This window comes from Melospiza melodia, unplaced genomic scaffold (assembly GCF_035770615.1).
Source record: "Melospiza melodia melodia isolate bMelMel2 unplaced genomic scaffold, bMelMel2.pri scaffold_51, whole genome shotgun sequence".
Taxonomy (NCBI): Eukaryota; Metazoa; Chordata; class Aves; order Passeriformes; family Passerellidae; genus Melospiza; species Melospiza melodia.
Window position 1 is genome coordinate 2,286,883 of NW_026948797.1, and position 15,889 is coordinate 2,302,771.

The following is a 15,889-nucleotide window of genomic DNA, read 5'->3' on the forward strand; positions in this document are numbered from 1 at the left end:
GCTGTAATCCTGTCCGTCCTGGCAGGCCAGTACTTTGTTCAAGAGCTCTAACCCAGATATGATTTCGAATCCACTTTCCAAAACAAGATGTACACCATAAATATCCCAATGACTTCTGTGAATACCAATAAACCTGATTACAATCTGCACAATGCAAAGCTACCCATGCATAGCATTTATCTTTATCCTTTTTGCAAACATAACAAGGAAGCGAATGTAAGTAAGGACCAGTATAAAATTGTGTTTCTTCAACCCAATGCAACCAATTCAATTGTGGTGATCGCAAAGCCTCTTCAGCCTTTTTACTATATGAGGCTAACCGCTCAAGGTCTTTCTTTAACACAAGGTGTATCTTATTTCGTAATCATAGTTCTTGTTCGTTATCCTCCTCAACAACTATATCCTCCCGAGGGTCCCACAACAGTAAAATTGTTCTAATCATAGAAAATTAATTAGCAATTACTGATACCCCTATTCAAATGAGACCGTTCCCTTTTTTGCCTTCTTTTTCTTATCTGTCTTCAATCTTGCTGCTCCTAATTTCACTGGTCCTGCCACTTTCAAACTAAATTTTTGCAACTTATCAATGCAGCAATCTAATGCTCTATCAGGATCCCCTTGGAAGGGTCCTACAACTGAATGCTGTGTTAAAGGCACTAATTTCCTACACCTTATAGAAACTATACGTGATTTACTTTGAACCTTAATTCTATTTACAATACATTGTATTTCCCATCGATAATAAGCAAGAACCTTCTGTTCAGGAGACTCATAAAGATTTAAAGCTATATATGCGTTTTGCCCCGTTTGTCTCCTTAATTCATCTTGCCAGCTTTTTCCCCACGTATGCTCGTGTTCACAAGTATGACACCACAAATCCCGTAATAATGATTGTTCTATCCAAAAAGTTCTTTTACAACCCCCACAACGTAGAGCTATCCAGGCAGCACAATGTGGATTGTGACAGTCAAGGCAATGTAGTTTTGCTGGATCTGTTAAGTGAAAAGTTGATAATGAGTCAATGAAACCAATCAACTCCCGGGCCGTCCGGTAGTGACGTGTCAGTGCTCTGTCCACCGCTTCCGAGTACCCCTTCAATTGAAACAGTAGTGGTTGTAGGACTAGAAGCAGTTTCTTCCCCAATCGCTCCTTGTCCTCCTCCGTAAGGCGATCCACCAGAGGCTGCATCAAAAACAGGTTTAGTCCACTTAGCAGGCACCCACAAAGGCCCTGTAGGTGAGGAAACACAAAGATACCCCCGACCCCAATATAATACTTTTGCAGGTTTTTCCCATAATCCTGTACTTGGGTTCTTATACTTAACCCAGACCTCTGTTTCCTTAGTATTTTCCTGACCTGACCTTGGATGATGTTTCATTGCAGGGGGGGTATCATCTTCCCCAAAAATGCATAAATGGTTAATCACATACAAAACCTTAGCCAAACATGCTTGTGGATCTGTCAAATCTTGATGTTTTTCAATATACTGCTTAAGGGTACCGTTTGCTCTTTCCACTATTGCCTGTCCAGTAGAAGAGTGTGGAATACCTGTCACGTGCTTAACAGACCACTGATTCAAAAATTTCCGGACCCTAGCACTTACATAACCTCGACCATTATCCGTTTTGATACTCTTTGGAACTCCCATAACAGCGAAACAACTTAACAGATGTCTAATAACCTGTATAGCTTTCTGTCCTGCCTGAGCCGTAGCCCATATGTAATGACTATATGTATCTATGGTGACGTGCACATGCTTGACCTTACCGAATCTAGCTATGTGTGTAACATCCATTTGCCATATTTATTTTTAAACCTCGAGGATTAACTCCAATGCCTAGACCTATCCCACCATTATGATAACTACATGTTGGACATGCTCTGACAATGGCCTTGGCTTCTGACAAACTCAGCTCAAAGTGTTTTGCTAAACCTCTTGCATTTTGATGATATCTACTATGTGCTTCTCTGGCCAATGTGTGCTTGTCAATAGGACAAGAATTATCAATGGGTAGGGTAACCAATTTATCTGCACGTTCATTCCCTTCTCCTAAACCTTCAGACCACTTATGGCTCCTAATATGAATCACAGAATATGCTGCATTTCTTTCTCGTAAAGCCTTCCTCAACTGTATCAGTAACTCATACAATCATTTATTATTCACTTCCTTAATTGCTGCTTCCTCTATTCGTTTGACTACTCCTGCAACATACATAGAGTCTGTGACCACATTTAAAGGCTCCTGTAAGTTGGACACCGCCCATACTACTGCTAACAATTCCAAAGTTTGTAAGCTATCTGCAGGGTCTGCTGTGAGGAGTTGATGCTTCCATTGTCCTTTTTCTTGCCAGGTAACAGCAGCACACCTTGATTTCTTTCCTGCATCTGTAAAAACTGTAATAGCTCCTTCTATGGGGTTTTCTTCTCTTAAAGGTCAAGTGATCCAGTTCCATTCTGTCATCCATTGCAAAACTCTAGGCACTAATTTACTAGTCTCTACTTTAGCAGGTGACATCAATAATGCTTCTTGTAAATTCTTTGAATTTATCAAGTACCAGTCCAAGGTTTCTTTTTCCATAGGCAATCTAATAGTAGCAGGTTCTCTACCATCCACTTCGAGAATTCTGAGACGCCCCTTTTTGATTAATGCAGCCAATTGTTCAATTTTTGAAGATATTGTTTTCTTATGCTGTAGTGGTGGTGATAACCATTCCAACACCCGTATCTCCCCCGTTTTCTTTTGCAACTGAGAGAGAGCACCAAGCAAGTGGCAAGGGCTATTCCAAATAGTAAGGTCAATGGGGTGGTCGAGTTGTCGACGAGACACATACCCTTGCTGTACACAGTTACTAATTTGCTGCAAGGCAAGATGATGCTCCTTTGTCAGGTGTACAGGAGTAGTAGGGTCCACACCTTTTAACAAAGGCCGTAGGGCTTCTAATAAGTGATTTGGTATTCCCACAATAGGCTTCAGCCACTGTAAGTCTCCCAGCAACTTCTGTGCATCATGTAGAGTTTTAATGTCCAATTGTAATTCCAATTTTTGTGGTATCACTATTTGATCCATCAAAGTCCATCCCAAATATTTCCAGGGCTTTGTAGTCTGAATTTTCTCTGCAGCAATAACAAGTGAATATGCAGCAAGAGTATTTATAATGGTGTTAATCTGTAAAGAGGAGAATGGCTGTTGCTGTGCAAACAAAATATCGTCCATGTAATGATATATTATAGTTGCTGGCCATTTACGACGTAGTGGCTGTAATGCTGCATCAACATAAAGCTGACATAAATTGGGAGAGTTGCGCATGCCCTGCGGAAGAGATGTCCATTCAAATCTTTTATCTGGTTCCCCACGATTTATTGCTGGTAAAGTAAAAGCAAATCTCTTCATGTCATCAGGATGCAGGCCAATAGTGAAAAAACAATCCTTTAGGTCAATAATTAAAAGTGGCCAGTGTTCTGGAATCATAGCTGGATTTGGAAGACCAGGCTGTAAGGCCCCCATTGGTTCCATTTGGTCATTTACAGCCCTCAAATCATGTATCAAATGATATTTCCCTGATTTCTTTTTGATTACAAAAATAGGTGTATTCCAAGGGCTTGTGGATAGTCGAAGGTGTCCCTTTGTATATTGTTCCTGTACCAATTCATGGGCACGCATAAGACTCTCCCCTTTTAATGGCCATTGCTTAACCATCACGGGTGTATCCGTTTTCCAGGTGAGTGGAATGGGGAAAGTCCAAGCAATGGCAATTACCCCAAAGGGTGCTGATTAGTTAACACCACTCCCAATTGTGTTAAAATGTCCCTTCAATTAAACAGGAAACTGTAGGAGGCAGTTGAACAATTGAAAACACAGCAGATATTTGTTGATTCTCAATGCACACAGACAAAGACGGCGATCTACTTGCCAATGTAAATCCTACTACTCCTGTGAGCATGTTTGATGAAGGAAATAGAGGCCAATGTTGTGGCCATGCTTCTGGAGAAATGATGCTAGTATCTGCTCCTGTATCCAATAATCCATAAAGGGTTATGCTTTGATGCCCATAGGTAATTTCAACCTTTTGCTTTGGTCTATTTTGTAAATCCACAGTTAAAAGTGTAACACCAGTAGAGCCAAAACCTTTTTCATCCCGTGCTTGCCCAGTAAATGATTGTATTCCTGATGTCATTTGTGACAGTGGTACCAATTGTGCAATGCGTTGTCCTTTTGTAATTTTAATCGGAGGATAAAGGGTGTAAACCATAATTTGTATTTCCCCTGTAAAGTCCGCATCGATAACACCAGGCAAAACAAATAATCCCAACATAGTTATAGAGGAACGTCCCAGCAATAATGCTCCACATGTTTGTCCATTTAGTATAAGAGGACCCTTTATTCCAGTGGGTATCCTCTCAGGCCGGTTCGTCATTAGTGTGACGTCTACTGCTGCTGATAAGTCCAAGCCGAGGCTCCCGGTTGTTGCGGGTTGCAGACAGGAGGTGGCAGCGATGTCACGGCAGCTGCTGGTGTCTCCGATGTCACGGCGGCAACTTGTGTCTGGGCGCGGCCCCCGAGATGCGCGCTCTGCAAATGGTTTCCCGACCAGCGCCTACAAGCCGTAGTGTTGTGGGAGCTGGATCGGCAGTGTTGACACCATACGCCAGTTGCTCGGCACGTTCGGCGTGTATGTCCTTCGTTGCCGCATCGGTAACACTTGAGGAATGGCGTCGAACCTCCTTGACTGAATGCCAGAGAGCCGTTTCGGAGAGGAGCAAGAGCAGCTAACACCTGATTTTGAGTGGACTCTGCTTGCTTTTGCAACCCCAATCCTAATTCCTTTAAGGCTTCTGCTATAAATGCCTGTGAAGCTGTTGGCATTAATGCCATTCGCTCTAATGCTTCCTCAATAGTCCAATTTGCCCCTAAAGTAGCTAACACTCTCTGGGTTGCTGGATTGCTATTTTGCAAGGCACAGTGCTTCAATAGCGCCCCCTTCATGTAATCTGCCACACCAGCCCGATCTATAGCAGTAGCTGCTCTATCAATAAAATTTCCAAATGATTCTTCCCTTCCTTGCTTAATACCCATATAAGCCGGTAACCCTCCTGGCTCTTTAACTATATCTATTGCAGCACGCACCAACCTCATAGACTCTCTAAGTTTATCAGCTCCCGATATCATCTGTGCCTCTGTACGCAAATATGCCTCTAAGCCCATCAGCTCCTCTACTGTCACCCCATGTAATGGGTCTCCCTGGGCTCGTTGTACAGCAACCGATTCATTTACCAACGCGTGCCAATGGGCATTAAATAATAACTGCTGATGCTGAGTGAATATCAACCGAACTATTCCTCTTAAATCATTAGGACATAAAACCTGAGTATTAAAAAGATAATCTAACATTTGCTTAACAGGCTCACTTTTTACTCCAAACTGACTAACCGTAGAACGTAGCTGAGTTAACAGTTTCCAATCTAAGGGAGTATATTCTGCTATATTATGCGTAAGGTTCCCCTGTGCATCATACTGTGGTGTGTATGTAACTGGACATGCAAGACTAGAAGCTATTTCCACCGCCTCACCATCCCCCATTTGCATTACTTCTTTCGCCAAAGCAGCCCAAGCTTCCCTCCTCTGTTTAGCCATCTCCCCCCATGGATCACGGTGTGCCCCTGGGATGGGATCTGGCCCTTTAAGGGTGCTATGCTGCTGGCGCTTCGGTGCAGACACCGAGGTTTCGCGCGGGGGGGGCAGTGAAGCAGAGGCTGGCTCGTGCGGGGGAAGCGGGGGCCCCCCCTCCCCCGCTGGAGCTGACAGTGAAACCGGAGCCGACTCAAGCGGAGCCAGCCTGCGGGGGGCAATCCGCCCCCCCGCTGGAGCCGGCTCTGGCAGGGAAATGGGCCCTTCCCCCACCGAAGCTGTAACCTGAGCCAGCTCATTGAGGGGTAGCGGCGGAGGCAAGGCTGGCGGCAGAGGCGAAGCTGGCTTGCTCCCACCCCCACCATCCGACCCGCCTGAAGCTGGTGGCGGAGGCAAAGCTGGTTTGCTCTTACCCCCACCATCCGACTCGCCCTCCCCCTCTGACAGGAAAGGTGCAGACGGTTCCACTGCGCCTATAGAGAAATCCTCCACACCACTTTGCTGGGGACTCTTAGGCATAAGTACCTTAGTTACAGAAGGTGCCAGGGGATCATCTTCACGACCATACCCTATATTCCTCTTATGAGCTTCTGTTGCCCTTTCTGCTGCCTTTCTCTCAGAGACCTGCTGAAGTAACGTGTTATACACCACCCGCCATAACTTCCCGAATTTCTTTGCTGACTTATCATCATCTAGTACTGTATCCCACAATATTTCCACAAACTTTCTCCACTCTGATAACTCATGAACTGTATGAGGATTAGAAAAGATACCCTTAGCATGGCCATAAGCTAATAACCCTGGTAACTCCTTTTTTAAATCTATCCTTTTTATCCCACGCCGCTCTAAATAGGCGGTAAATAAATCATATGCCGCTTGCCTATCCATACCTATTAATCAGCGCGCGCTATTGCAGCTCTCCAGGCTCCGGCGGACACGTATTGGCTTAAGTCACAGTTGTGAACACCAAGGGTGCTTCAAATTCCGGCACCGTCCCGGCTGCTGGGACCCAAAGCCAACTTCCAGACCGTGGCGTAATCCCTTTTTCTTTTAATCCGAGAAAAAGGGCAGAGATTCGGTTATGCCCGCATTCTCCACCATTTGTCGACGGAAGGGAACCAGGACATCAGTTTGATCATCACAGGCTCAATTTTATTGATCAGTATGGCAGGTTAAATACAGTTAATAATGAGCTTCATACATATTGCAAAAGTTGAGCTCAGGATTGGTCAGCTTACATATCAGCACCTACGCCTACTTCTACATTCCTATGGTTCTACTTTTGATACTTTCTACATATTCTCAGGATATATTCAGGACTAATCTCAACTCCCTATCCTCATGTTGCAGCAAGGTCGCTGCTGACTCTTCCTTTCAGCTTGCTGACTGCTGACTTTTCTCCTTCAGCTTAACCAGTGGCATTATATCAGTGTGGCCTTTCTCAGCTAACCAATTATTGATAATGCTCTCCACACCTAGGAAATTCAAAAGGCTTACCGTCCAGGCCACACATGCTTCCCTCGTCCGAGTGGCCACTAGAAGGTCATCCACATACTGCAAAAGCCTCCCTCCTTCCTGTGGAGCTTCCCGGGACTCCAGATCCTTTGCAAGTTGCTCCCTGAACAAAGTAGGGGAATTTTTCCAGCCTTGGGGTAGTATGGTCCATGTGAGCTGGGTTTTGCGCCCACTTTTAGGGCTTTCCCATTTGAATGCAAAGATTTTTTGGCTGGCTTCATGGATGGGGAGGCAAAAGAATGCATCCTTTAAATCTAAAACAGTAAACCAGGTTAGCTCAGGTGTTAGGCAAGTTAATAAAGTGTATGGATTGGCTACCACTGGATACAGATCTTCTGTTATTTTATTGACAGCCCTCAAATCCTGTACTATCCGGTATGACCCATCAGATTTCCGAACAGGTAAAATGGGAGTATTGAAATCAGATTGACATTCTTTCAGTAATCCTAACCGCAGAAAATTTTCGATTATTGGGCTGATTTCTTCCCTATCCTCTTTCTTTAGGGGGTACTGCTTGATTCTTACTGGTTGCGTTCCCTCCTTGAGTTTGATTACTATGGGGGGAGGCATTTTTCGCCCTCCCTGGCACACCAGAGGCCCACACCCCAGGAAATACCTGACCTAGTATTTCTTCATCAATTTCTTCCTTAATGTCAATAGCTGTCAGAGTTAAACTTAATACCTCTATGTACTTTTGATCATTCACCTCCAGAGTAATTTCCCCATTTTTGAATGTAATGGTTGCTTGTAATTGTTCCAATAAATCTCTCCCTAGAAGTGCCCTTGGTGAATTAGGCATGTACAAGAATTTATGAATACCCCATTGTTTTCCCAATTTATACCTCAAAGGTTTACAAAAATGTGCCCTTTCAAACTGGCCAGTTGCCCCCTGCACTACAACATAATCATTTTCCACAGGTACTAAAGCTTTATTTAAGACTGAATATATAACTCCTGTGTCAACCAAGAATTCCACCCTTTTCCCTTCTTCCCCCAGCCTCATTGTTATAACCAGTGGATCTGCTGGGGCAGAATCCCCCGGTCCTCCTCAGTTGTTTTGTACGTGTGCAGCCATCTGTTGGTCACTCCTTCTTTGTTCTGGGCATTGGCCTTTCCAGTGACCAATTCTTTTGCAGATTGCACACTGGTTCCTGCCCAGCTGAGGTGGTCCTTGTCTCGGCGGTCCCTGGTTGTATTTCCTCTGCCTTTCCTCCTGTACCACTGCCACCAACCTTTTCATTCCTTGTTTATATCCTTCCTCCCGGTTACTAAATACTCTCCAGGCTTCCTCTAACAAGGCTTCGAGATTTCTCCCATCTGGTCCCCGAATTTTCTGAAGTTTACGCCTGATATCTCCAGCAGACTGCCCCAAAAATGAATTAACTAGTTGATTTGTCCCTATCTCAGACTCCAGATCTAATGATGTATGACGACACATAGTATCCCTTAAACACTCTAGACATTCAGATGGAGTCTCAGAAGGCCCCTGCTTAAGGGAATATAAGGCAGACCAGTTTATGGTTTTTGGAATAGCTCTTTCTACCCCTGTTGCTATCCACTCTTGATACTCTGCTAATTTCTTTACCTCTGCCAACACATTAGGATCCCATTCTGGGTCTTGGAGGGGAAAATGTTCTTTTACATCCAGCTGTGTGGTCTTACAGTAATCCTCTGCCAAATTCCCTGCTGTCTTTAAGATCAGCTGTTTCTCTGTTTCAGTGAAAGCATCTAGCAGTAGCTGGATGTCAGCCCAGTCTGGATTGTGTTGTTTGGTAACATATTGTAGGCGTTTGGCAGTGAGTATCAGGTCAACACGATAATTCTTCGTGATCCTTTCCCATGCTTCTAAATCAAGGGTGGTAAATGGCACTTTAATCATTAATTTGGCCCCTTCTGGTTCCACTGCCTGTCGCAGAGGGGCCTGTAGCACTACTTGCCTCCTAGTTCTAGATGCAACTGGACTCCCACAGGTGGAGTGGGTTCTAGTAGATGTGCCTTCCCCACCTGAGTCCTCCTCCTTTTTGGGGAAGTTCCCTTCCTCCACATCCTCAATTTCAGCCTCAATCTCCCTAACCTCCCCCCTCGGGGAGGAGCTGGAGGAGCTTTCACCCACTCAAATGTGTCCCGTTCTTGCTCCTCAGAATGATAGACCTTATCTGATCTCATACACCGTTGTCCTATACTGCATGCTGAACAACAGCGTTTGATTTGCCCTCTCTTTGCCTTGTTATCTTTTTCAAGGGCCAAGACTAGTGGGTCGGAGGGTGATTTAATCCCACAGTCCTTTTGGCACTCTTGGTGATTTCTTAAAACAAAAAACATATCAGCATACAAGACCTCATCCCATTTACCTTCCCGTCTTAAAAACAACATTAACTGCAGTAAAGTATTATAGTCTAAGGTTCCAGTGGGTGGCCACCTTGCTCCATCCTCTAACCTGTATAAGGGCCACCAGCGTGTGCAATACTGGATTAGATCCTTTTTATTCTCAGAACCCCCCCGGCTAGTGACTTCCTTCCAGTGGGCCAAGATGCACCCTAAGGGGCTGGCCCGTGGAACTTCCTTGCTCTGGTTAGTTCCCATTATTTCCTTCTTGCCCTATCTCGCTTCCACCCAAACCTCTTTTCACAGGACTTCACAGTAGCTTCCCGTCCTCCTCCCACACACTCCAAGTGGCAGGTATCAGATGTGATTTCCCACACACAAGTTTTAAGATCTTAGACTCTGAATCAGCTTGATCAGAAACCTCTAATCTACACTTGGGGCACGTGCCCTGTCGCTTGTTAGAACAGCAATACCAGCGTTTCCCACAAACTGTGCACTGTAATAATACCCATGCAGCATGCCAGCCTCTTGATGCACCAAAGGCTACTCAAAATTTCCTGCAAAGGCAAGCTATTCCATTTATTACAGGGAGCTCTAAATCCTTTACGGCAAGCTGTTCCCAGTCCAGACTTACAAGAGTGCCAGCTGAAGTCTGGTAGAGCCCCTCTAAATGAACTCGTTTGTCTCCCCTATCTATCCAATAATCCACAGGATTCACAAATTCCCAAGGGTCGAGTCCAAACCACTGAGGCAGAGGAACCCCTCGGGTTCGTCTAGCCACGGTGAAAGCATGCACAACCTACACCACAATTTACCACCTTTACTCAATAAACATCCTCACCCACGCTTTTCCACTGTTTACTCTATTTTATCTGTCGGGCGCTCCCCGCCCCCACAGCCTACCCCAGCCGGTGCTTACTCAGCCTCTCCAGTGGCGGGTAGGAACTCCCCCCACTGCACAATAAAACGCTATGGATCTACTCGCTTTTATATACCATACACTTTATACACTTGCACGATTACAAATACAGCGCGCTGATCACACAATGCAACATACAGCAACACAGTGTCCGGACACCGCTCACACACACAAACAAAGAAAACACACACGGGTTCAGCTCTGCCCTATCAGAACAATGAACCCAAATACACGCATACACGGGTTCACCCAGCTCACCCCCAGAGCCACTAGCGGTTCCGCTCTATCAGAACGATGAACCCCGTCTCTAATACAGCTGCTCTATCAGCTGAACCCAGATGTCTCTGGGTGTTTTACTCCCTTGCTCTCCTTTCCCCCCACCGCGGGGGCCCCTCAGTACATACCATATCTTCCTCCACAGGCCAGCAGGTCCTTGTCTGTCCCAGCAGGAGGCAAGTCGAGACGAGTGGAGCCTCTTCCAGGAAAATCCTTGGGTGCGCCTAGGAGTACGTTGGTTCCCCCCCTGCCCCTGTGGGGACAGAGAGGGAGACGGAAGGTATCTCTCTCTCCTGGCTGGCTCACCAAGAATGTTTTGCGGAGAAAAGAAGAAACCTCACAACTTTATAAAAGTTGTAAAGCCCGGTATGCTTTTATTAGGACGCGTGCCGGACGCAAGCCTTCCCAAAAGGCATGCATACCCCTGAAGACCTCAGGTCTCCTTTTATCCCCCTTTCAAATGCATATGCATACAGTTTCACAATAAGTTCATACGGATTCATTCCGCGTGACATTTATCACCAGTTCTTCTTTATCAAAGGAATTCTTAGGTCGGGGGCAAATTGGCCTTGTGGTCATTTCTGTTTTTCTTTCTCTGTCTCCTTGTTGTCTCTGGAATGCGGCTTTTCCTTCAGCTTTGGCTTCACAGACTTTTCACCTCTCCTAGACACTTCACCTAATTCAGAATGGATCTCTACTCTGTCTCATTCAGTTGCCCTGAACATTCTCGTAGTCATTGCCAGGCACTCCCAGTTACCTCAGTGGGGTTCAGCTGCCCCCAGTTTTATGCCAGTCACTGCCAGGACATCCCAGTTTTCACTAGCATGCATCCTGTCATTCCCAATTACTCCCAGTATGTGCGCAGTTGTCTCCCAGCACAGGCCTGGTAGCTTCCAGTAACACCCAGTCAGGGTCTACTGACACTCACTATAATCCCAGTATGATTCCAGTCACTCCCAGTATGATCCCAGTGACCCCCAGTGTGATCCCAGTTGCTCCCTGTCAATGCCAGCAGGACCCCAGTAGCCTCCAGTATGATCCCTGTGACTCCCAGCCTCTTCCTGTTACCTCCAGCATGTTCCCAGTCACTCCCACTTCCTCCCAGTTGCTTTCAGCATGATTCCAGTTGCTCACAGCCACTCCCAGTGAATCCCAGTATGAATCCAGTCACCCTCAGTGTGATCCCAGTCAATGCCAGCATGGACTCAGCTGCTCCCACTGTGATCCCAGTATGATCCCAGTTGCTGCCAGAATTGTTCCAGTTGTTCCCAGTTCCTGCCAATATGATCCCAGTTGTCCCTAGAATAGCCCCAGCCCCTCTCAGCATGGTCCCACTCACTCCCAGTTGCTGCCTGTGTGGTCCCAGTCCCCCCAGTATGGTCACGGACACTCCCAGTATCTCCCAGTGTGCCCAGAAAGGTTCTGGTTCCCTCAGAATGGTCCTAGTCTTTCCTGGTGATTTCCAGTTGTCTCCAGCATGATTCCAGTAATCCCTCTTCCACCCAGTGTGATTCCAGTTGCCTCCAGTATCGTCCCAGTCACTCCTACTCACTCCCATTAGCCTCCAGCATGCTCCCAGTTGTTTCCAGTCACCCCAGTAAGGTCAAAGGCATTCCCAGTATATCCCACTTGCCCTCAGCATGTCCCAATCCTCAGCCCTTCCCAATCACTCCCAGTGGTCCCAGTAAGGTTCCAGTTACCCCAGTACAGCCCAGTCCCTCCCAGGGACGTCACTCCTGGGATCCCCCAGCCCTCTCTGCATTTCCCCCTCCCGGATCTCCTAAGAGGAGCCCCAAGGGCTGGCAGCGGCCAGGCAGGGTCCCCAGCAAGGCCCAGTTGGGATGTGCAGCCCCCAGTTTGCCCAGTTTGCCTCCCCTTTGGCCTGGGCCAGGTTCTCCCCACCTGCAGTGGCTGGGAGCAGCCAAGAGCCCCGTGCTGCCCATCCCGACCTGTCCTGGCTCCATCCCCGCTCCTGCCGTGGGCTGCGAGGGCTGCGGGAATGGGGCACCGAGGGTGTGGCTGCTGCTGGGGGAGAAGGAGGCGGGAGGGAAGGGCAGGGATGAAGGAGGAGGAGGAGGTGGGGTTAGGAGGGAGGAGGAGGAGGAGGATGGAAGGGGAGGGATGGAAGAGGAGAAGGAGGTGGAGAAAAAACAGAGGAGCGGGAGGGGGGATGGAAGAGGAGAAGGAGGTGGAGAAAAAACAGAGGAGCGGGAGGGGGGATAGAAGAGGAGAAGGAGGTGGAGAAAAAACAGAGGAGCGGGAGGGGGGATGGAAGAGGAGGAGCGGGAGGAAGAGGAGGGACAAAGGCGGATGAAGGCTGAGCTGAGGGAACCACGCGGTCGCTCCGAACCCGGCCTGAATTCGCAGCCCCCACCTGTGGGATCATCGCCCCCCCATCACGCAGGAGAGGGGGGATGGGGAGTTCGGCCCAGATATCCCAGGGGGTCCCTGGGTTGGGTTTTTGGGGGGATGTTTGGAGAATGAAGCAGTCCAAGGCTGAGCGGAAAAGGCCCCTCGGGGGGACTTTGGGGGGTGCCAGTGGTGGCTGCCTGCACAGGCAGCCTGGAGGAGCAGAGCCCTGTGTGCTCCAGGAGCCCAAAGTGGGGAGCCCAGAGAGGGGGGAGCGCCACCATGGGTGGGAGCCTCAAGAGCCTGGAGAGGGGCAGGGGGGACTTCTTGGAGCCGCTGCAGCCCAGAGCAGAGAATGAGGGGAGAAGGGAGCCCCGGAGCCCAAACAGCCCCAGCATCCCGAAATGGGGAGAGCCAAGAGGGGGGAGCTTTTGGGATTGCTGGGACTGCCAGCAGCCTGGGCTGGGCGGGCACCGAGGAGAAGGGGGACCCCCAATCCCAGCGTGACCCCAGCAGCTGGGACAGGGGGGTACCTCTGAATGCCAAAGGGTAGGGACCAGGGACGGGGAACTCCTGGGAGGCTTTTTCAGGGCTGAATCCTGGTGTTTGGGAGGTTTTATGCAGCCCACCTCTCCGGTGACTTGTAGAGATGGACTCGGGCAGAGGGACCTTTAAACTCATTGTGTCTTGGGGAAGATGAAACAGGAAAGCCTTATAAATATGATTGTCTGGCAAAAGATTTTGAGAATATAGAAACTATAAGCAAGATTGAGATGAAAGTAAGCTTTTAGATACCTTAGTTACTGAACAACTGGAAAACAATGGTGTGGCCTAACTGAAGGTAATCCCCTTTTGATGATACAATTCCCTCTGCTTGCAGACAGGTCCAGGGGTCAGAGCAGACCCTACTAGCTCAGCAGAAGGTGTCCAAAGAGTAGTTTTTAGGGTTTAAATTGTAACACAGTATGGTGATGTCATGATTTTTATAGGCTGTATGTAAAAGCTCTAGGATTTGTATCTTGTACTAGATTGGTTAGTGAGAAATAGAATATTCAACTCAGAAGAAGATTTATTGTATTGCAACAGGAACCTCACTCTCTTACGCTCTTCCCCTCTTACTCTCTTACCCTCTCGTCCTCTCTACCCCTCTCTTCTCTTGGTCCTGCTCTGAGCTGTGGCTGTCAGCTCCAAGCAGAGCCCTGAACCCAGGCCCTTTGCAATAAACCTCAAGTTCTAGTTCCATGACCTGGCTTCAGAGATCTCTCATCTCCATCTGTCCTGACTGTCCTACCCCCCAACGCTCCTACAAACGTGCTCATCCCTTGTTTTCCCCAGTCCACAATTTCCCATTGCGAGGAAGGCTGTGAGGAAGAAGAAGATTCCCCAGGACACTGAGGCATGTGAGGAGGAAGTCAGTGTCCCTTTCCCCTCTCCCAGCCCAGCAAGGCCCCGGCTGCAGCACAGCCCTGGGGGATCTCCTTGCCCTTGCCTGTGGCACGGAGGGAAATCCCATCCTGTCCTTGTTCTTCCTCCCCCAGAGCAGGAGCTGAGCATGGAGAGCAGGGAGGACAAATGCCCGCAGCAGAACCTGGTGGAAGAGGCCGTTTTGAGCGGCTCCACAGCGCAGGAAGCAAACAGGGAGGAAAAGCCCTGGAGATGCCGCACAAGGAGGGGCTGCAAACGCAGCTGGCCGGGATCTGAGGGGGAAAGAGCCAGCCTGGGCCGGGAAGGCAGCCAGAGATGGAGCCAGAGTTTGGAGCTGGTGCTCCATGAGCAGCTCCATGATGGGGAGAAGCCCCACACGTGTGTGGAGTGTGGGAAGAGCTTCAGGTAGAGCTCTGGTCTGATCAAGCACCAAAGGACCCCCACTGGGGAACAGCCCTACGAGTGTGATCAATGCAGGAAGAGGTTTCAGACCAGCTCTGAACTCCTCCTTCACCAGCGCAAGCACACAGATGAGAGGCCCTTCCGCCGCCTTGACTGCGGGCAGGGCTTCAGGCAGAACTCCCATCTTGTCAGGCACCAACACATCCACACTGGGGAGAGGCCCCACGAGTGTGAGGAATGTGGGAAGAGCTTCAGCCAGAGCTCCCACCTGATCCGCCACCAGAGGACCCACACTGGGGAACAGCCCTACGAGTGTGGCGAATGTGGGAAGAGCTTCAGCCACCGTTGCAGTCTGATCTGCCACCAAAAGATCCACACATGGGAGAGGCCCTACAAGTGTGATAAATGCAGGAAGACGTTTCTGACCAGCTCCCATCTCCTCCAGCACTATCGGATTCACACAGAGGAGAGGCCCTTCCACTGCCCCGGCTGTGGGAAGGGATTCAGGCACAAATCCCACCTCATCACCCACCGGCGCATTCACACTGGGGAGAGGCCCTACGAGTGTCCCCAGTGTGGGAAGAGCTTCTCCAGCAGCTTTCACTTGACCCATCACCACCGGGGGCACCACTAAGGGAAACCCTGCAAGTGCCCCGAGTGCGGGAAGAGCTTTGTGCGCTGCTCCAGCTCCATCCTTCACTGGAGGAGGCACTTTGGGCAAAGCCCTGGTAACTCACATTTCCTGTGATCCATGTTGGGAACACACCTGGCTGCTTCTCCTTTTGGTTTGGCTTTAATTTTTCTTCTCTTCTCCATGTTTTTCCAATCTAGAAGATAAGAGTGTCAATCTGTCGCTTCCAAACCACTCAAATCCCACTGAAAATAACTGAATTTTAACCCAAAAAGGCTCAATCCCCTCTCAGATTGCTTGTTTTCTCCTCAAAAAAAACTCAATCCCAGGCCAAACTCACTCCACTCCACAGAAACCGGGGTGAGATGGGGTTTGAAGGAGTTTGGTAGAAGTGGGATCCCAACATGGAGCAATGGGATG

The 15,889-nt window shown here is 48.4% G+C and overlaps 1 protein-coding gene across 1 annotated transcript in view; it reads left to right on the forward strand.

Moving 5' to 3' along the window:
* The first annotated feature begins 12,832 nt into the window (after positions 1–12,832).
* The window catches only part of LOC134413763 (zinc finger protein 135-like), a 197,036-nt gene continuing 193,979 nt past the window's right edge, over positions 12,833–15,889 (forward strand). The window contains 3 exon segments of the mRNA XM_063147798.1: positions 12,833–12,850; positions 14,804–14,841; positions 15,010–15,434. Coding sequence (XP_063003868.1) covers positions 12,833–12,850; positions 14,804–14,841; positions 15,010–15,434 — 481 coding nt within the window.